Source organism: Apis florea, unplaced genomic scaffold (assembly GCF_048593485.1).
Source record: "Apis florea isolate Af1SG1 unplaced genomic scaffold, ASM4859348v1 contig_2899_pilon, whole genome shotgun sequence".
Lineage (NCBI taxonomy): Eukaryota > Metazoa > Arthropoda > Insecta > Hymenoptera > Apidae > Apis > Apis florea.
The window spans coordinates 379,131-402,531 of NW_028256666.1; the positions used below are offsets into that span (position 1 = coordinate 379,131).

The 23,401-nt window shown below is 26.4% G+C and overlaps 3 protein-coding genes and 1 long non-coding RNA gene across 10 annotated transcripts; 3 read left to right on the forward strand and 1 right to left on the reverse strand.

The window, feature by feature from the left end:
- The first annotated feature begins 319 nt into the window (after nt 1-319).
- Pex19 (peroxisomal biogenesis factor 19) lies at nt 320-3,397 on the forward strand. 3 transcript variants are annotated; one of them, XM_086907791.1, is made up of 6 exons: nt 320-560; nt 634-820; nt 1,245-1,427; nt 1,508-1,671; nt 1,745-1,975; nt 2,075-3,397. In XM_086907791.1, the coding sequence occupies exons 2-6, from the start codon at nt 760-762 to the stop codon at nt 2,300-2,302; spliced, it is 867 nt and encodes a 288-aa protein (XP_086763917.1). In that variant the 5' UTR covers nt 320-560; nt 634-759; the 3' UTR covers nt 2,303-3,397. The 3 variants fall into 3 exon arrangements, with proteins under 3 accessions (XP_086763917.1, XP_003691212.2, XP_086763918.1); XM_003691164.4 differs by having other exon boundaries at nt 460-820; XM_086907792.1 differs by lacking the exons at nt 320-560; nt 634-820 and adding an exon at nt 858-1,072.
- Pgk (phosphoglycerate kinase) lies at nt 2,843-5,369 on the reverse strand. The gene is made up of 5 exons (XM_003691190.4): nt 5,018-5,369; nt 4,453-4,801; nt 4,040-4,378; nt 3,750-3,969; nt 2,843-3,665 (listed from the first exon to the last, which is right to left on the reverse strand). The coding sequence occupies exons 1-5, from the start codon at nt 5,296-5,298 to the stop codon at nt 3,388-3,390; spliced, it is 1,467 nt and encodes a 488-aa protein (XP_003691238.3). The 5' UTR covers nt 5,299-5,369; the 3' UTR covers nt 2,843-3,387.
- An 892-nt stretch (nt 5,370-6,261) lies between these two features.
- LOC147657687 (uncharacterized) lies at nt 6,262-8,311 on the forward strand. The gene is made up of 2 exons (XR_015291961.1): nt 6,262-6,627; nt 7,884-8,311. It is a non-coding gene; the product is annotated as an uncharacterized LOC147657687 (long non-coding RNA).
- A 446-nt stretch (nt 8,312-8,757) lies between these two features.
- Nucleotides 8,758-22,552, forward strand: Asator (tau-tubulin kinase asator). Of its 5 annotated transcripts, XR_015291962.1 has the most exons (16): nt 8,758-9,164; nt 13,973-14,105; nt 14,236-14,383; nt 14,653-14,867; nt 15,219-15,488; nt 15,685-15,771; nt 15,927-16,208; nt 16,294-16,462; nt 16,611-16,921; nt 17,008-17,304; nt 18,013-18,297; nt 18,398-18,665; nt 18,821-19,192; nt 19,988-20,387; nt 20,471-20,641; nt 20,706-22,552. XR_015291962.1 is itself a non-coding variant. In XM_086907794.1 (15 exons), the coding sequence occupies exons 1-15, from the start codon at nt 9,157-9,159 to the stop codon at nt 20,523-20,525; spliced, it is 3,300 nt and encodes a 1,099-aa protein (XP_086763920.1). In that variant the 5' UTR covers nt 8,758-9,156; the 3' UTR covers nt 20,526-22,552. The 5 variants fall into 5 exon arrangements, 4 of the variants coding, with proteins under 4 accessions (XP_086763920.1, XP_012350865.1, XP_012350867.1 ...); XM_086907794.1 differs by having other exon boundaries at nt 20,471-22,552; XM_012495411.2 differs by lacking the exon at nt 8,758-9,164 and adding an exon at nt 12,828-13,224 and having other exon boundaries at nt 20,471-22,552.
- Nucleotides 22,553-23,401: the final 849 nt, after the last annotated feature.

The window sequence follows — 23,401 nt, forward strand, 5'->3', positions numbered from 1 at the left end:
GTTTTGGTTTATTAATCATTTTTTAATAAATATAGGAATTAATATTTTATATATTTTCCTATTGTTATATATTGTTTTTATAAAGAAACTTTTGAAAAAAAAGTATAAATTATATTTTAAAAACAGAATTGTCATACAGAATATAGAATGTCCAAAACACAATTAACAATACAGAATGTAAAAGATAATATACAAAAATATTGATAAAGACTTTTTTATTAATTTATAAGCAATTAAAGTTTGATGAATAAGCAATAAGTTAGATGAGGCAAAATAAAGACAAAGCAAGACAGAGTTGGCATGAGATAGAGATAGAATTATTTTATTCTCTTTTCATTTCATTTAATTACTTAAATAAATAGGCTATAAATCTAAATCAATATTTTTGTATATTAATTTTTATATTTATATAATAAAATTATAAAAAAATTGTTATATATAAGTTAACAAGTATTTATATTTTATATAAATATTTATTTAAGTATTTTCGATTAAAATGTTTTCCTCTTGCTAATATAACTAATTGTGATGATAGAAATTTCACATTATATATTAAATGAGTAACAGTTAAAAATATTTCTCTATCTTATCCCTTTATCTTCTATTTCTTAATGTTTAATTTAAAACTTTCAGTTTTACCCGGTCAAATTGTACATGTTTTATATATGAATGATGTAAATGATAATAAAGCTATAACGTTTTGTTGGATGAATTTTCATATAAAAGTTTATTAAACGTCAAAATTAAGAAAGAATAACTATGGCTAATGAAAAATCTACACAGCAAACAGAAGATCAAGAATTAAACGATTTATTAGATAGTAAGTAAATATAATATTATATAATTTGTGATTAAATGAATATAACTAAAATTCCTAACCCTATATTATATAAATGTTTAACGATTTTATCTTTGTTTTTCTTTGATATGTTTTTCAAATAGATATTTATATTTAATTTTATTTAAAAAATTTATATAAAAAAATATGAAAAATATGATAATTAAAACAAAATGAAACAAAGGAGGGGATGAAAAAAATACTAAAGTTTTAGTAAATTTTTATAAAGACTGTGTAAATATATTATTTTTCTATACTAGTATTTTTTTATAAAAATGATCAATTTTTTATTATACAATTTATAACATCTCTAAATTTGAAAAGGAAAGAGAAAACATTTAAGACAACAAATATTTTTTTACTTTAAATTTAAGTTTAATAAAAATTATTATTATTTATTATATAGGTGCGTTAAAAGATTTCAATAAAGAACAAAAATCAGAAAAAGAAGATATATCTAAAGTAAATATCCTTGAATCTATGCCAGATAAGAATATATCTGATATTTCAGAGGATACTTGGACTACAGATTTTATTAAACAAGCAGCAGAACAATTTGAGGAAAATCTACAAAATTTTATTCAAAATGGTAAATTTTATAATTTAAAAAAAGATGTAAGAGTGATATTATTATGTAAGAATAATATAACTAAAAAGTTTTTTCATTAGGATCAGATAATGAATTAGGAGCTTCTTTCCAAAAAATGGCACAAACAGTTGCTAATGTAATAAATGATGAAGATAATTTTGACAAAGATACTGTGAGTACAGATTTCAAATCTGCTATTGCACGAGCATTAAATGATTTATCTGCAACATCAGAAAATTTACAAGTAATTATTTTCAGAAATAATGATTTTTTTTTAATTCTTTGAATCTTTAAATTCATTCATAAAAATGTTATAGAGTGAAGCTGATTTATCAGATATATTTGGACAAGTATCTTTAGAAGATGATCCTGGCGCTATTTTACCATTTATGCAAGGAATGTTACAACATTTATTATCTAAAGAAATTTTATATCCATCATTGAAAGAATTGATAGAAAAATATTCTGAATGGTTAGAAGAGAAAAAAACAACAGTATCATCCAATGACTTACAACGATTTACAAAACAACTTAAATTAATGCAACAGGTTATTATATATATAATCAAAATAACTATAAAAATATGTCATTTCCATAAATATTATACTATTATTTTAAGAGCTAATAAAAATAATTCTTCATTTTAGGTATGTACTGAACTTGATAAAGAAAAAGATGATGATACAGAAGAAATAAAAAGGAAACGTTTTGAAACAATAATATCACTTATGCAAGAAGTACAAGCTTGTGGTCAATTACCTGAAGAATTGATAGGTGAACAGACAGCACCTTTTCAAATTGATACTGAAGGTGATTCTGTGATTCCAGCATTATTACGTAGCATGGAATCATCACAAAACTGTTGTTTAATGTAGATTAATTTTAATAATTATTTGCAATGTTTATGGGTCTGTAATACATTATTATTTCAAAAAAAATTGAGATAACAAATTAAGATACACTCCATGGGTGTTTATATATATATATATATATATATATATATATATATATATATATATATATAAATGATATATGGGAAAATATTTAATGATTTATTATTCTTAATAATAGTATGTTCAAGGGATCATGATTGTATAAAATGTTTCTCATTTATAAATTTTATATGTTTAGATATATATGTATAGTTCATTGAGAGATATCAAAAATGTAACAACTATTGAATACTAGTGATATAATATTAATATATGTTATCAATTAATACTACAATTTGTAATTATATTATCTCCGAACGAACTATACATGTATTATCATAAAATTAGATACATTTTTGTATAATTGTAAAAATAATTTAAGTCATTATTGCATTGGGGAAAAGTAAAATTTGGTCATATTAGTAGTGCTTTTAATATGTACAATTACTTAAGATAATTGTAAAATCTTACTTCTATTTTAAATGTTGTTTAAATATTTTATTGTTATCATATTTAAATATGTTCTTTCTTATAATTCGATTTAGGTGCAATATGTATTTTGTACAATTATTCGTGTGTTATTTTTTTCTGCAATCGAATTTTCTAATAATAACAATTATAATTTTAAATGAAACATTAAATATACATTGTTCAAGAAAGAGAAAAAGAAAAATAAAAAAAAGAAAAAAATAATTACAGGAGAAAATAATAACATATGAAATGGTTAATAGTATTAAAATACTGCACCTAGTATAGTCTTTTTTTTTATAACCATAAATATATTTTGAATTTTTATTTTATTTACGAATATCGATGTACCTCATATATAAATATGAGATGAATATAGATATTTTTTAAATATAAATTACATCAATATGATATAGATTACAAAGGTAATTTATATAATATTTAACAATAAACATTTTTGTTTTATTATATATTATTGCTAATTTAATAATTAAATGAAATTAACATTTTTAAGATCTACCAAAATCTATAGATGTAGATGATATCAAATAAACTAGAAATTACAATGAAGATAAAGCAGCAACTCCTGGTAAAACTTTTCCTTCAAGTAATTCCAAACTTGCACCACCACCAGTACTAACATGGCTTACTTTATCTTCTGTTTTCCATTTAGCAACGCAAGTAGCTGTATCACCACCACCAATTATTGAAATAGCACCTTTTGATGTCGCTTCGACAACATTATCCATTAGACTTTTAGTACCTTTACTAAAATTTTCAAATTCAAAAACACCAGCTGGACCATTCCATACAATTGTTTTTGCTCTTTTAATAGGTTCTGTAAATTGAATTCAATAAAATTAACAAATATTTTTGCAATGTTGATATATGATAAATTAATATAAGATAAATTAAAACATACGACTAAATAGTTCTCTTGATTTTGGTCCAACATCAAGTCCCATCCAGCCATCAGGTATACCACTTTCTATATCTGCTGCGCCAACAGCTGCATTTTCTGCAAATTTATCTGCCGTAACAAAATCAACTGGCAAATGTATTTGGACTTTATTTTTCTCAGCTTTTGATAATAAATTATTAATGATTTTTGCTCCTTCCTCGTCAAATAATGAATTACCAATCTATATCAAGAATAAATAAATTTAAATTACTTATTTTAAATGAAATAATAGTTTGTTACATTGCACTTGCCTTCATATTTTTCGATATTTTTAAAAAGGTATAAGCCATCCCACCACCTATTATCATTTCATTAACTTTATCTAGTAAATTATCAATCAACTGTATTTTATCTGCAACTTTAGCACCTCCTAATATTGCTAAAAATGGTCTCTCAGGATTCTCCAATGCTTTGGCAAAATATTCTAATTCTTTTTTTAAAAGAAAACCACTAGCTCTTGTTTCATATCCTTCTCCAAGCATAGAACTATGAGCACGATGAGCTGTACCAAAGGCATCATTAACATAAATATCTGCTAATTTCCTCAATGACTTCCTAAATTCGTCTACTTTTGTTTTATCTGCTTTTACCTAATAAAATAAAATAAATTGTTTTATCAAATTTACTATATAGATGATGATATCATCATATATAATTTACTTACTTTTTTTCCATCTTCTCCCACTCCTTTACCTTCTTCTTCTATATGAAACCTCAAATTTTCAAGTAAGATAATGGTTCCTGGTGCTGGATTAGCACATGCATTTTCAACCTCTGGTCCAACACAATCATTTAAGAATAAAATTTCCTTTCCAAGAAGGGATTTTAATTCATCAGCTACAGGTTTTAAAGTATATTTCATATCTCTTTTACCATCTGGACGTCCCAAATGTGACATTAAAATAACAGACTTAGCTTTTTTTGAAAGAGCATATTTGATTGTATCCAAAGCAGCAACAATTCTTTGATTATTGGTAATTTTACCATCTTTTAAAGGTACATTGAAATCTACCCTATAATAACATTAAATTTACAATTTGATTATGAATAACAAATAAAATACATCAATTTATTTTTTTTTAACCTATGATTATAAAATATTAATTATTATATGTTAATATATATTATATTATATATGAAATTAAAATATACGAAACGTGAGAATATGTATTTCATACAATATTGATATTTTAGCTGAATTATTATAAGAAATGTAAAAAAGTACTTACCGTATAAGCACTCGTTTATCTGTAAGATCAACTTTATCAATACTGAGTTTATTCAGTGCCATGCCTTTTGATGTTGAATATGTTAAACTTGGTATAATAGTATTTAAGACAAAAAACGTATTATTAATGTTCCTCAATGTTAATGTAGTTTGTTTAATGTTTCTATTAGTAAAACTCTCGATCACTTTAGAATATTTTTTATCGATACACTTCGTTTCAACAAAGTCAAAGTAAGGTCGAAGTATACAGCGACCTCTTAAAAACTTTTGAACTATACGCATTGAAATGGCTATGAACTTATTTTATGTGTAATGATTGTATGAATTGTATGATGCTAGTTTCATCATATAACGAAAAAGATTTGAATTATTAGCGTTTAATTTGTTATTCATTTGTTGTTTATAATGTATATATTTCGTAACGATACTGAAAAGATATAAAAAAATAAAAAAATAAAAAAAATATTCTGAAAAGATATAAATAAATTCTTAGAAAATTTTAGAGAAATTAATATTATTGAAATTTTAGAAATTACCAAAATTGTAAAAAAAATAAATATAAAAATATTCATTTGAATAAGAAAAAAAAAATATAAAAAATAAAACACATGAAAAATCAAATTATATAAAAATTCAAATTTATACAATTACAAACTTATTGTAAGTTAAGATATTTTATAATTTTTATAAAATCTTTTATAAAATGTTTAAAAATTTCTTATAATTTTTTTATGAATTCTCCAACTGATTCAAAGTTAATAGAGAATAATTGATTATTTAAAAAAAAAATTTTTTAAGTATTATGTTTTAATTAATTTCTATTAGCATAAAATTTTTATAAATTTTAATAAAGAAATATTTTTAAAAAATATGTAGCATAAATATCGCTATCAATTAATTGATTATTTTAAGATTAAAAAAATATAAATTAGATAGATAAATATTATATCAACTAATTCTTAAAATTCGATGACAATATTTTTTTATTGTTTTTATTTATCATAAAATATAATTGGGATAAAATTCAATGAATTTTTAAAGCAATAATATATGATACATATACAAAGTGTAAAAAATATGAGAACATTTGTTAAATTATATTGTTTTTTAATTGTTAATTTTTTAATTTAATTTCTAATAATTTGATTTTTAATAATTTTGAGCAACATTTTCGTTTGTAAAAATTTTCGTTACAGAATTCCGTCTTTGTTAATAAGTTATTAACATTGGCCAATTACAGAACGTGTAGTCTATTCGAGCCGCGATATACTGTTGACTATGTGTCGTCGATTGAGTATAAACAAATCTAAATAACACATCAAAGAAAATATGTTAAAATATTATATAGTTTATTTATTATTCATGATATAATTCGATAGAATTATTTATCAATAAAAAAATATTTGTTATATTCAATATATTTCCTTCAATATTTTATTGCTTGGACTTGTTTGTGTTCGGTTGATGACATAATCAAAATTATCGTCACTGTTCTACTAGGCTATGCACCTATGATTAGCTATTTTTTTGTTAATAACACGTTAACAAAACTACAGTTTTGTAACGACAGTTTTTGCAAAAGAAAATATTAAAATTATTCAAGAAACTCCAGTTAAGGAATTTTCATTTTGTATATAATATATAAATATATATACAAAATATATACACAAAACGAAGATAATGATATATTCAATACATTTTATTTATTTATTAAATTTTACAGTATTAAAAATGTTTAAATATATTGGCTTATGAAAATTGACTATTGAACATTAAATTAACAGAGAAATTCACTTAATTCGAAAATTGTTATTACATAAAAGTTTGTGTGCATGTGGAGCATAATAGGTTATATATTGAATAAATTTTTATCGATATTTCTTTTATTAAAATTTTTTCATTAAAAATTAAAAATAAAAAAATTTTATTTTTTAAACAATTTTTTTCAAAAATTTTTTTATTTTTAATAAAATTTTATAAATATGTAAAACATAGTAACTTATATATGATGCAATTTTTATTTTATCAAATATTTATTTTTAAAAGATAAAATTAATATTCAACATCTCAATGCGTTTTTTTGTTTTTTCTTTTTCGTTTTTTAAATATAATTTTATAATGCGAAACAGAATAAAATTTTAATTTAGAAAATATTCATAGTGCTTATTTCAAAAAATAAAATTGTATCATTATTTCAAAAAATTGAAAAAATATTGCAATCTTTAGGATATTGATTTCATTCTTTGAAACAGATTTCCTATTAGTAAAAAAATTGTTTTATATGTAATATATTATACACATAAACTATTATTTCAAAATAAAATTTTCGGATTAGACGATTTCTCTATAAAATAGTGTCCAAGTACTTTTATATATGTATTTATATAGTATTGAAACATATAATATAAATTATAAAAAATTATATATAAAGTATAAAATGAAGAAATAAAATTCACATTAATACAAAATATTTAAAAAATTAAAAATACAAATAACAAAAAATCATCGATTGATTCAATAATTGGATTATATATTGAACATTATATTATATATATATAAATTTATATAAATATATATATTTTTTTTTTATTACTTTTATATAAATATTTATATAGGATATAAAATATATCTTTATATATATTGGATGGATATACTGATAAACATATATTTTATATTCCATAAGCGGAATTTAATCAATATTTGATATTTCGGTATTCTGTATGACTGTTGCTATTCTCGATTTTGGCATAACACAGTCGTTGCCAGTTTATTTATCTGATTTCAAAGTAGCATAATGTAGCATAATTAAACGAAGAAGAATTAGAATTTAATTTTTTATTGATATGTATATATGTTACATGTTACAGGATTTCCGTAATAAATCGTATTTCAATAAAATCAATAAAATTTCCTCCAAACGAAAAACAATGAATTTCGGACTAATTGTCTAGAGAAATGGTGACATTCGTTGAATATAAGAATCATGCGAATTCTGCGAGCATGCTTTAACCAATGCTGTACCGAAATAACACAACGTTTCTAAATGTGAAGGCGAAATATGCGAAATAGCCGTATATATTTTTTTAAAAAAAAATGTCGACTATAGTTCTTCATTCGTCAAAGGACAAAAGAAAGCAATAGATACTATTGTGATATTATATGTATTTATTTTGAAAACATTTGTATTATATTATTGTAATTATATTGTCAATAATCTTTGTTTATAATAATATAATCCGTGTAATTTCCAAATTTCTAATTTATCGAAATTCGAATAAAATATTCATGAAAGTAATATTTGTCACTATTATATTCAACGGTATTACTAATGATCGATTTATCGAATATCAAACATCGAAGTTATATGATTTATAAAAAATCGAATACCAAAATTAAATCATTTATAATATAAAATATATATAAGATAAGAGTAATTACGAATTTGAATATCAAAGATGAATGGTAGATTGAACTATGTATGCGATAAAAAACAAAAGATTTGGTAATGGTGAAATGTATATATATATGTATATATAAACACATTATACACGAAGTGCATAAGTGTATACATACACATATAAGAGTCGCCCGGTCGGTTCAAAGCGCGTGGCTAGTCAAGCCACAAAGAATATGATTAGGGTATACGGGGATACGGGGACCGAGGTGAACGAGATGGAAGGTAGGGAAAATCGAGGAGAGAAGGAGGCGATGGAAGTAAAGGAACATCATGCTGGTCATGTCAGTGTGTGTCCAATGCCAGTAGAACGCGACGACTATCGCTTTCTGGCTCTAGCTCGCTCGTCACAGAACTTAGGCCACCGGTTCGTAAATGAACTGACGGTGCTTATCTAGATCGCGGTGGCGAACTTTTGCTCTGGTTGTGCTCTAGACAAGGAGTATCGTGAAATTATTAATCGAAATTTTTTGTATCAATTACATCGAATCAACCGATCGTTCGTTTCTAGTGCATCGATCGACGTATCGATCTACCACCACTGCTCTTGCTACTGTTATTGTTGCTACCGCTCGCAAACCATCGCTTTGTCATCGTAATCGTTCTACCTGACGTCGTCGTGTTTGTGTAATCATCTTTCCACTCGGCACGATCTTTTGCGACGTGTTTTCTCTTTACTCGAAACTATGAAGTGGTATGTGATTATCTCTTTTGAGATATAATGTACGATTTCCCCAATGATTCAATTCCCCATTCGATCTTTTTTCTTTTTTGTCTTTTTCCAAGAATGATACTTGTTCTTGTGCCTACATCGTTTTTTGCGTTCTCTAACCCGCCACTTGTTTTTACCTCTTATTATATGTATACAACATATGTACACGTATGAATAAGCATACGTGTATATTATTATTATTATTTTTTTTTTAATAAAATAAATTATAAGAAATAAATTATATATGCAGTACATGCATATCTTTGTATACATTTATGTATCCGTGATGAAACACAATGATATAAGTCAAATTTTTGTTTGTCGAAAAAAGAAACGGAGAGGAATGATTACAATAAAGTTACTTAACATTGACATTGACAAAAATTTTATAAGCAGCAAAGCTACTTAGAAAAGTACCTTGGCGAGGAGAAAGATGCTACTTTACGTTTCATATACATACAGAGTGGGGTCGTTTAAAAATAGATGTTTAAACTTAAATTATGCCCCCTGGCGAATGGAGTTAGTAATTTAAGCATTTCGAAATTTGATTATTCGATTTTTGTCAAACATATGAAACAAAAAATTAACTAAATGTTCGTTGAACGAACACTCACTATATCCTATTCAATTTGAAATTGAAACGTTATTTTATCAGAAAAAAGTTTATTCTTTTATTCATAGTAATATTACAGTAATATTACAGTTCCAAAATAAAAATAATTATATTCTTCGTTTACAGTTATAACTTGAAATCGTACACGTTTATTGTATATGTTGGAATACATATTTATAATCGATGATCTATATTTGTGTAGGATATTATATACATAAATACATATATATATATATATATTTATCATATACATATAGAGTATATATTATATATAATTTATTTTATTAATTTATAAAAAGATGTTACTTTTATTCATAATTATTGTCATGAAATGTTGAGTTTTCAAAAAGAAAATTAGAATCGCCCCGAATAAAAGAACAATTCTTACCTTGAGCATGACATTCAATCGCGAACATGTGAGAAATGCACGGCTTCTGCGTGACTAACAATAAATTCACACGCACGCGATTCGGCCATGTCGCTGTTAGGTATGGTATCTGGACCAATTCTAAATTATATGTATAGGATTATTTACATCAATCAATGTCATTACTTAACTTATTTTATGTTTAACTTATGTTTAATCTCAGAAAAATATTTTTTTTTCATTCTATCAATAATATTTAAATATACATACAAAACAGAATTGATTTATTTGAAGTTAAACATAGAGTATGTTTATTACATATTTATTTATTTTTGGAAAGAGGGAGACGATTTTAAAATTTGTCCCTTTGAGAAAGAAATATTATTAAAGAAAATAATATATACTTAAATGTACATATACTTACATGTAATATATACTTACATAAATCTTCCAATTGTTAGAATCAATATGCAGTATAATTTCTTAACCAGTGGATAACCAGCGCTGCTATCTAAATACTAAGGCGGTAATCCCATGTTTATATATACAAATATTGTTTTCGTATCCCTTTCGTAGCTTTGTCATCCAACTAATGACAGATCTCTATGTAAAAAATGGGATTTTCTCCGCAAATATTATATTTATATTTTTTGAACCTACTGGCAAGAATCTTGTATGCAAATATATATATGATATAAGATGTTAAGATAAGAAATACTTACTCTAATGTTAAAAAATATCTTTAAAATCAATATCAACGTAAAATCAATATCAACATCGGAATGTATATTTATATAATTATAAATACCAATTTATATAAATATATATGGTAATCGTTTATCAGAAAATTACATCGATTCGTAGCTCTCATATTATATTATTTCATTTTCTTAACTTGTGTCGCTTAAAATTATATGTACAATGTATATTCGTAATTCTATATATTTATCTTCTTACTTAACATCTGTTTCTTGTATATAATAATTTCATTATAACCATTCCAAAAATTTATGTATTCAATATATATTATTATTACGAAAGAATAATAAAATTATAAGTATGAGGAATAGTACAATATAGCGACTATTTTTAATGTACGAATATATATTGATTTTACATTATATTATACAAGGATTAAAAATTTTTTGAAATCGTTAATTTGTCTAAATAAAAAAGAAAAGCATATACGCTTTTCATTTTAAAGAAATATTTTTCATCGATGTTTTTTTAATACCTATTAAATATTCTATTCTTTCTATCTTTTACATTAATAATATTGTTTTTTATTAAGAATAAAAGAAATTAAAAATAAATATATCAAATATAATGAAATATAAAATTTAATTATTTAAAAATTATTTAATAATTAATTATCTAATGTAATTTTTATTTATTAAAAATGGAAAATATATACAAATTTGAATTTTTCATTGATATTTTATGCATACTAATATTTTCCAAATTATTTTTTATTTTATGCATTGTGTATAATTTTAAAGAATTAAAAACAAGCTTTGATGATCAAATGTCTGTATAAAATAATTAAACTTCAGTAAAAAATTATCGAAATTATTAATAAAATTAGAGATAAATAAGTGATCATAGCCAACTATGATATAGTATATATATATATATATATATATATATATATATATATATATATATATATTGTATATTTGTTATTAAAGTCCGAAATATATATTGATTTTTGATAATATCCAAAATATAATATCATATTTATAAGATTTCGGATTATAATTAGACAAAATGGACTATGTTAAAGCAATAATAGACAAAATATATATTTCATTTTACTATAACATAGATGCAAGCGGCCACCTTGCAGTGCGGCGGCCGCATTCTTATCTAGCCTAACAGATACCAATTCATACGACATAGATCTATGCACCCGGTATAACTTTGTTTTTGAACTGTTGTATAGGTTAGGCTAGATAAGAATGCGGCCGCCTCTTATGCTCATACTAGATTAAATTTAATAAATACTTAAATTTTTTAATTTTTTCATAAAAACAATAATTTTCCATAGAATATTTTTTTATATTTTCGTAATTTATTAATTTAAAATAAATGTCTTTTAATTATATTTTTTTGCTTAGAACAAATAAAATTTATCTTTATAAAATATATTAATTTATGTAATGTTTCGAATGTTATCTATTATTGCAAAAAAGTGGTTTCATTTAGCGAAAATTAGGATCGTTTAATTCGGACTTCTTTGTAGTTGCTCTCTCTGGTGTGTGTGTGTGTGTGTGTGTGTGTGTGTGTGTGGTGCGTGCGTGGTGTGTAAAATTTCACGTGTAAATTTCAATAAACATGTAACAATATCAATGGTAATAATTTTTTACTGAATGCTATTTTATAACACATTAATGAATATAAAAAAATATTTAGATAATTTTTTCAGAACAAATGAAGAAAAGAATCATGGATATATGCTGAATTCGCTGAATATGATATTTAGTTCCGAATTCTGAATGATTGAATCGCGAAACGTTTGAAATCATAGAGGGAAAAGATAGGACTATGAACATCGATCGAGCATTCAAGTCGCTATCTTGCGGCGTTTATAAGCATTACGAATGCCGTGGTACGAAATCGAAAAATGGCCGTTTCATCGGTGTTTGACGAGATCTAGTACAGCTTTCATGAACATATTCGATATGTCTTATTCGTGGTGAAGAAAGTGATTATAAGACTAAAACGAATAGTGTAATATTAATACAAAAAAAGTAAAATTACGAACGATCGATTGACCGCCTTTGAGTGAAAGAAACTGATAGGGTCGGAGGGGTGGGGTAGGGTGGGGTGTGGTAGGGTGAGAGTGAGGGAGGGTGAACGAAGAGAAGGAGAGAAAGGGATACGAAAGGGTGAGGTGAAGATAGAAACTAGCGGGAAGGGGAAGAAATAGTGGTAGAAAGAATTGAGGAAAAAGGGGAAAAGAAAAGAGATGCAAACGAGAAGTGCGGGATCGTGAAATAACGCACTGCCTAAGAAGAGTTTGGATTGTGTAGAAACGTCATCAACGATTACCAGGCGACATTGTTAGTGGAAATGAAATATTAATCATATTTGGATTGGTTGGTGCGTGCGCGAAGAAGATAGGAAAGGCCATACATATAATAAAAAGTTCTGCAATGAGTTTTTAAAATCAAAAAAGCAAAGCTACATTTTTTTCTATAGTTGTACTTCCCTTTTTAATTTATAGTTATCAGATTCGATCTTGTTTGATTTTATTCATAATAAAAATTAATCTAAATTAGGATATATTAGCAACTTGTATAAATTTTTTCTTGATAGTTATTGCGGCTGCAAAATAATATAAATCTATGAACGATTAGACTGGAAAAGAAAGAACTGAATATGACACTAAATGACGGGTCGAACGTGGTTAAACGATTGGTAGAATAGACAATCACCCCCTTCATACCCGCTGCACCCTTTACTCGCACGTAATCATGGCTGCATAACACAGGGCGCTCAATATCGACCAATTTTCTACTATAATATGTTTTAGGTTAAAAACCTAACCTGTCACAGCCGCAGGGTGTGTCGTTTGTCTCATACTGACAGCTGTAAAGTTTGCTGCGTCGAATCATTTCACATTCAGCTACTCGCATTGCGCCGATAAATTTCGATTATCCTTCCATCTTTATATTTATTCTTGCTTGCTTGCATCGTCGCTTGTCGCATATCAGACAAAGGCTAATAGAAATCTGAAGATTATCAGCATGCGAATATTCTTTTTAAATTTTAACGAATCTCGTAATAGGATTCGCTTACGCTTTTTAGGCATCCTGATCATTCTACCACTTTGCAGCCGAGGAATGTAGGCGACGAAAGTACGGATCAGAATAATAATATAACTATGATGAGTGAGGATCTGCTGCAGCCTGGCCATGTGGTCAAAGATCGCTGGAAAGTTGTAAGTCATTGTATTAATAAAATTACAATAGTATTAATAAATTTTCCTATTTTTTTAATATATATATTTTTAAATATTTTTATTATTTATTTTAATTCACAATGATCATTTTATCATTTTATTTGTAAAGGTCAAGAGAATAGGAGGTGGTGGATTTGGTGAAATTTATGAAGGGGTAGATTTTATGACTAGAGAACAGGTTGCATTAAAGGTAGAATCAGCACGTCAATCAAAACAAGTTCTTAAAATGGAAGTAGCAGTATTGAAAAAACTTCAAGGTTTGTTATTATTTTATATTATTATATTATTTTATATTTTATATTATTTTAAATTAGATAATTTAAAATAAAAATTATAATATATATATAAGAGTAAAATAATAAAAATATATATTTACTCTTTGATGATGCAAATATAATAAATTTAATAATATACGTTATTTAATATATATTATTAATTTTATCATATTATTATATGACATTTATTTATAATATATAATATTTTATAATGAATAATATAATGAATAATTTTCAATTATTTGTTATAGGTCGGGAACATGTATGCAGGTTTATAGGTTGTGGTCGTAATGATCGATTCAATTATGTTGTGATGCAATTACAAGGAAAAAATTTAGCTGAATTACGACGTGCTCAGCCTCGAGGTGCTTTTTCATTGTCTACCACTCTACGTTTAGGACTTCAAATTCTTAAAGCAATTGAAAGTATTCATCGTGTAGGCTTTCTTCATAGAGATATTAAACCTGTAAGTATATTTTAATTTTTGTTCAGAATAGTTGTTTCAGAATATTTTTCATAATTCAATTTTTATTGAACTTTCAATAATCTATTCTCAATCTATAGATATTGATATAATGATTTTGATGTTATATTTTATTTTCTTTTGCATTGATATAAGTATCTTCATTTGATTGATTAGGCAACATGTTATTTAAAATTGATTTTTATCGTTTATTTATATTACGACCAGATTGTATACTATCAAATGAAATAAAATTCATGTACACTATTTAAAAGGTAATATAAATAATTTATGAATATAATATTATATAATATATTAACTTATTTCTTGATAATTAATAATTGATATTTGCAGTCAAACTTTTCAATGGGACGACTTCCACATACCTCGAAGTTGGTTTATATGTTAGATTTTGGTTTGGCTCGTCAATTTACGACGGGTACTGGTGAAGTTAGACCACCTCGTAGTGCGGCAGGATTTAGAGGAACCGTCCGGTACGCATCTGTGAATGCGCACAAAAATAAAGAAATGGGCAGACATGACGATTTATGGTCGTTGTTTTATATGCTAGTAGAATTTGTTAATGGTCAACTTCCATGGCGAAAAATAAAGGATAAAGAACAGGTATATATATTATAAATGCTATAAATTCTTGATTTGATTATACATTTTTTTGATTATAAATAAGTGATTATATTAAATTTTAATGTGCGTTTCTTCTATCTCTTTCCTCCTCTCTTCTCTTTTCTCTTTTTTTCTTCTATGATTTTCATTCCTTTTTCCTTTTTCGACTTCTTCTATCTTTCATTTCTTCATCTAGGTTGGTCTTATGAAAGAAAAGTACGATCATCGTTTACTTTTAAAACATCTTCCAGCGGATCTTCGCGTATTTCTGGAACATATTCAGGTATGCGTTTATAAAAATTTTTAATATGATATTTTTATTATTTAATATCAATATGCAATATTTTAAATTTAATAAATAATAATGATATTTTCTCTTAAATTGTATTTTCTCTAATTAAATGCATGTGTGAATAGTGAATGGAATATCCTTTTTAGAGTTTGGGATATGCGGATAAACCAGATTATGCAATGCTGGCAGGTTTATTTGAACGTTGCTTGAAACGTAGAGGAGTGAAAGCTACTGATCCCTATGATTGGGAGAAACCATTTATATCAAATGAAAGTTTACCAACCACTAGATCTCTACCTAGTAATCATCAGGTTGCTATGCCTCCAGTATTGACCACAGCAACTACGATTAATCAACCGCCAACTACACCAAATGTCGATACAAATAATCAAGAAAATGTTGAACCTGATAACAGAAAAGAATTAGACGTAAGATTAAATAATATTTATGTATATATTAATAATTAGTGTAAGAGTTAAATATAAATGATATATTTAAATGTACTTTTTACAGGCACAAATGGATTATGAAAGTATATGTAGAAGAAATAAACAACGAGGAGTAGAAGGATCTTCGGTGCCGTTTACATCAGCTATTAGCAATCATGGCCGAGATAAAAATTGTAACGCGACGATACCTACGATGGATAATACTCATCAACAAGCTGGACAACAAGCTCAAGGTTATTAAATTTAATATTGAATTTTCATTGCTTTTTAACAAATTTTTATATTATAAATTAATTATATTAATTAATTATATTAATTAACATATTATAATACTAATTATAATATTATTTTAATTTATATTTTATTATTTTATTTTTATAGATTCACCTAAAAAGAGGCGTGCAGTTTCAATGGCAGCAGAACCACAAACAGGGGTGGTAGACAATGAAGAAGATGCATTAATGGCTTCCGCTCGTTCCGCTTCAGAAGTTCCTCGCAATAAAGTTGGAGTTAATGCTGCAGCACCATTAAGAAAATCTGCAAGTGGTGCAACATTTGCTAGATTACGAGTCACACCTGCAGTTGAAACAGCACCTGGCGAACCTCCCAGTCCTCGAGTACAAACTGAAGTTGATGCTTCTTACTGTTCCTATGATGTTACCAATCCAAAATATGTTGGCAATCAGAGTCCTGTGCGTTTAATGCTTCAGATTTATTAGATCCCAATTATAAGGAAATAGTTTTCATTTAAGTATTATCTTTGTGTTTATTCTCATAGGTTACGGAACAGAGAGAACCATTAAAAAGAGAACCACGAAGAAGAACAGAAGGACGTCAACAGACAAGAACTAATCGTGCTGCAATAAGAGACTATTCCATTACTCAATTTGCACAGATAGATGATGATAATGTATCGGCATTACAACAAGTAACTAAAGGTGGTGGTGGCTTGACACTGGCTTCTCAATGGAAGTCACAATTTGATGATTCTGAAGAGACTGATAATGAATGGAAAGGAGAAAATTTACAAAGTCCCGAACATAAAGGAATTACTATGCCAGTTATAGTTCCACAGGTAAAACTTTAAATATATTTTGTTATTGATTATGATTCAATCATCACTTGAGTTACAATTAAGAATTATGTAAAATGAATTTTTTATTATCTATTAAGAAATTTTCATGAACTTTATACATTATTATTATTACATATATATGAACACACTCACGCACGTATACAATTTTTTTTAAATATATCCAATTACAAGTGTGTGTATTGATATTCTAGCTATCTGGCCCATATTGATGTCTTCCATTGATGCGCCTCTTACGTTCTACAATCGAATTGAGACTTCTTTATATATCATTATTAAGCTTTTTGTTTTTTTTCTGTATTTTGTATTTTTTTCTTTTTAACACTCGTTTTTTAACTTTGCGATATATTTATTTTTTGTGTTTTCGAGTAGAAATTAACTTTTCATCATTTCCTAATTTTATCAAATATTTTATCCTCCGCATTAACGGAAAAATATAACGAGATACACACACGTTTCTAGACAACGTGATATCTGTGTTCAAATAAAAAGCACATAGCGTTAGAAACGCATGCTTTATATTATATTAAAATAGATTAAAAAAAATATGATTGATCAAAAGATTATTGCGTATTCCATTTATATTCGTATTGTCTATTGTACAAACATTTGTCATTAGTTTGATTTGAAAAACGAATATTAAAATAAGATGCGAACATCAATTTGATTTTATAAAATTTCTACATACAGTCAACAGTTGGTAGTGATGCTGTAACTATCGCAACTTCAGTGCCTGCATCTATCGATGCGAAAACGACAGTGATCCAATCAACTATGTCAATCGCGCCTCAACATTCGATAATACCAACTGCTCTCTCTCGAATAAGTGAAGATTCTACAAAGCCTGCAGTTCCTCACAGGTGTTTAAACATTGCTGGTATTGAAAAATATCCAGATCTCCAAGGCGCGCTTCCTCGCGCTTGGAGTGTTCCTGCGTTGGCACCACATGTTCGTGCTTACCTCGAAGCACCATTGGTATATAATCAATTTATTTTTATATTTGAATTATATTAATTTAATATTAAATTTATGAATATTCATATATATATGAATACATATCGTTTTTTAATATTAGGTTCAACAAGCTGCATTCGATGATCTACTATATGAAGTTGATGTCATGAGAAATATAGCAACACGTTATGATGAACCGAGACAAAGTCCTCCGTTACGAAGGGCGAGCGTTCCAGCAGTTGCTTTTTCTCCACCCAACACAATACCTAGTACACCTGGAGGAGAAGAAGAAGAAGAAGCAGTAGCAGGAAGACTGGAAATTAGAGTAGTGGATGCAACAGGTGGTGCAACTGTTGTGCAAACCACTGCAGATAGAGAACCATTGCAAAGTAAATACATATATTCTTTTGAAAAATTACATTTCTGAAAAATAATATTAGAATATTATTATTCTGGTTTTCTTGATCATCATCATTATCATTATCATTATCATTATCATTATCATTTTTTTGATTGTACATTCATTTTCAATGCAATTTCATAGGAAAAATGACAAATGGTACAGTAGATAGTCCAGCTAGTCCAAAACCAGAAAGAGAAGAATCATCGATATTTGATACTGCTGAAAATCGAGCATCTGTCGATGATATTATGCATAAGGAAAACAGCACTATCACTGCCTCGACAACTATACCGAATATATTACCACTTCGTGAATATAAGGATGATAAAGAAAAGGAGGCTTCTAATAGGACTCATAATACAGTCAGTAAAATTCCAATTCCGGTTAAAAGTCCTAGATGTTCGTTATCGGAGTCAACTCCAGAAACGAATACACAAAATACCCGGAGTGGTATGGGGAATGAAATAGAAAAATCATCTACACCTGTGGCTATAACCAGGGAAAAAGATGCTAGTTAGTAAGATTTTTTTTTAGCTTATACTGTAATTTTATAATTCTATCTTTTTGAATTCAAATGTGATGTTTAACATTGTACGGATCTGATTTTACGAATCTCACGAGTTTAAGCTTTGAAATTGATAAGTGATAAGTTTGAACTGTTTGAGTGAAATGTATTCTCTGATGCTTATTATTTAAACATTTGTTACGGTAAAATTTACGGTAAAAAACTAAAAAAACATTGTTCGATTTTTAATTTGAACTTCGTATGCAATGACATATGCGATTTTGTGAAGATATATATCAAAATTTTAAGAAAAGATCATTTTTCGTAGAGATTATAATGAAAAATAATTATAAAAAACGTATTTACAATCATCAGTTTAAAAAATTGTAGTTTTAAAGTAATTATTGCATTCAACTTGTTATAAATTATTTAATCACAATTTTTTTTTCTCTTCTCTTTTCTATAAAAGAGTCCAATATGCCACAGTATCATTATCATTCAAAAATTATACATCTTTTCTTTAAATATTTCTTTTCACTTTTCAACATTTTTATGTACTCGTGCGCTTCTGTGCGTGTGTGTGCGTGCGGTGTGTGTGTGTGTGTGCACATATTCGTTATTCAGCAAATATATGATGAAGATTTTAAAAGCACACACATTATTAAGCAAAAAAGATTTTAAGCAAAAGAGGATAAGGGAGGGAAAGGAAATGGAAAATTGTATTTTTCGCGTTTTGGACGCCAATTTATCACGATTAAAATTGAGCACAGCTTCTTAGCGATACTAATATTGCCAAATTTTAGCTGTCAAAGGCAAACGCTTGACAGTGGAGGTATTGCGACGCTGCTTGGCATTACCTGATGAATCATCGATCTTTTCATCTTTAACGGCTAATTCGACAGAAGATGAAAATTTAACTGGATGTACTCCTGCGTTACGTCGTCGAAGACAAAGCGAAAAATACGTGACCGATGCCAGTCAACTAAACTTGCGATTTCAAAGACCGCAACGCAGGATCAGATCTCATTCTGAAGTATTATCTAAATTTTCTCCTAGAGGAGTACCTTCGCATCTTTTGGCAGAAACGGCTAAACGAACTGATGAAAGTAGCGATAATGATTCTGATAACAGTGGTCCACCAAATGCTCAACCTCCACCACCACCTACATCTTTGCCACCACATGTTGCAGAAAATAATGCTAGGTATATAAACTTTTTTCTTTTACATATAAAATAATTCAATCAATCATTTTAATTATCAAATTGTTAATTTATTTTTATTATAGATGTCGCAGGTTTCGACCTATATCAGATGGGACAATAATCAGTAAAGAATGGTGAGATACAACATGAAAGATGAATTCAAGTATTTGTTTGTATCAACAATTAACAGACATTTGCGATCTATTCATTCGGATGTATGGAATCCTTCTTTACGCGTGAGAGAAGACAAGAAAGTAATATTAATTACAATGATTTAATTCAAAATGTCACATACAGTTTGTTAACTTTTCTGTGTAGGGAAAGCATAAAAAAATCTTATATGAGAAACTATTGCTTTCTTAGATAAAGCAATTTTGGTAAAGTGCTAAACGTTACAGCAAAATGAGTATGAGTTGAAGAAATATAATGGAATCTGCATGACAAGTGAGTTAGAAATTCTTCTAGATCAAACTATTCACAAATGTATATTTGATTCAGCTGTAAGACTCTGTTAAAAATATTATATGAATTGGTGGTGCTTCAAAGAATGTACTTCCTAGTCTAGAAAGGTATGTGACGATATGATAAAACTCATTGAATAATTATTAAGACAGAATTGAAAATAGAAACGGATTTTTCATAAGAAAAAAGGAAAGAAATATTTTTATTTGAAATGACTATCTCTCTCTTTTCTCATTCATTGCTCTAATTATTATTCCATTATCATTATTATTATCATCAATACCATTATCATGATCATTATCTTCTTTTTCTTCTTCTACTTATTATTATTCCTTATCTTACTCGTCTTCCCTTTTTCATTTTTTCAAATACATAGTTTCTTCCACAGAAGGTTCCTTATTTTCTAAATATTCCAATCTTACTATTTTTTGCACTTTAGAAAAAACTATATTGTGAAATTTTATTTTATTTTTTCAATATAAACAAAGATTGTGAGTGTTATATTAATTATGGTAAAAACGAAGATTCATATGTGTGGACAAATTATTGAAAATATTTTTTTTACATTATTTTACGATTGAACAATTTATTTATTGAGTTATTTTATAATTAAATAAAAATTTTTCTAGTATTTTTCTTATAAAAACAATATATAATGATTAGAATTAATATTAAAAATATTAAAAATGATATGAATTATTATACCATATTTATTTTAAATAGCAGTTTTATATGAATTTTTTTTAATTATATCATAATAACGGTATTCTTTGAAAAACCACCATTACGATTAATAAAAGTTAGTAAAAAACAATTGTTAACATAAAGATAACAATGATAATTGTTAACATAAAAGTTCTTGAGCAAATGTATATCTCATCCGAATTATCTTTTTATGATATGTAACGTATTAGCGATTTGCTTATATTAAAGCTATCGCGAGAGATAGTTAAATTCAGTTAAGAGATCACGATTTACCACTTGTCAATATAAGGAAGCCTTCAATTGGATGAAAACATTTTATCATCAAGATTTAAGCGATGAAAAAACATGTACGAATGAATAATTACTCAGAAGAGAATGTGTAGTTAGATTACATATAATCACGCGTATTTGTCTTGCACTTCCCAATAACGCGATTTTTCCAAACAGTTATAAATCCGCAATCGAAACAAACATAGTGATGCGTAAAACTAGTCAAGTAGAATCCTTTAGCATTCTATTAATGAAACCAAATTTGCGTATAGAATTATAAATATTATACTTGTACAAAATAGTTTAGGATTTATTTTGTGCAATGATCGAAATAACGTTAAAGATACGATATGATAGATAGCTTTAAGTTGACGTCGCGGAAGTCGTTTCGCGGTATGAAAATAGGTGTGCAGTATGCGCGAGTAAAAACTACGTAACGAAACTATCGTAGAACAAAATGAGAAATGGAGTGATGCGAGTCTATACGAGTGCTTATTAATTGTATACGTATAAACGCGAATGCAATACGTATGTTATTATATTTGTCCGTGCGCTCGTGTTTTGAAATTTAAAACAAATTTATCCGAAATTTTTTGTGAAAATGTACGTAACAATAGGAATGGGCCAGCAATGAATACTTTGTAAATCGGTAATGAATTTGTAATCAAAGATCAAGTGTACGTTTGAATGTAAACAAACACGCATAATACAGCTGGATGTATCTCTAATCTAGTATATTTGGATGTATCTTCAATCTATAGTGAAAAAATATCGTAAGTTACTTAACTACATAATTCATCTAAAAAGTTTGCACTCTTAGAACAATAAAGAAACAGTGTTTTGTTTTTAAAAGTACATAAATAGAATTTATCATTGATGCATTATTTAAGCGAAAGCAAATTTGATTAAAATTCAAAGAACCGTAAAGCACATTTAAAAAATATAAATCTCGCGCATAACTGTTACACGCATCTTTTCCATATAAAAAAACATTTTCCATAGATGTCAACATATTCTTTGATTTACTTTGTAAGTTTTAATGGATTACAAGGAGAAATAAATGACATGTAATAAAATTATCAATATATAGTTATATTTTCGAAATTAATAGATATAATTACATATATAAAATATTTGTTTAATGATAATTGGCAGCAAAAATTTATAATTTCGTCACAAATAAAAAATAAAATTACAATTTGGCGAATAAAAATTATTTTTATATTAATTTTAAATAGTATTTGAAAAATAAATAATTAATCTAAATTTAAATAATTATGTTATTATATTACAATTGTAGGTTATTGAAATAACCTATAATTTTGGTGTTCATGTATGTATTTATATATTTCGATATTAATACAAATATCTATATTAATATACTATCTACATTAATCATTTTTGAGTATTGTATATTGTTAACTGCTTTTTATTTAATAATAAATAATTAATTTAAATTTAATAATTATATTGTTATATTACAATTATAAGTCATTGAAATAACCTATAATTTTGATGTTCATGATTTGTATATTTCGATATTAATACAAGTATATATCTATATTGACCTTACTTTT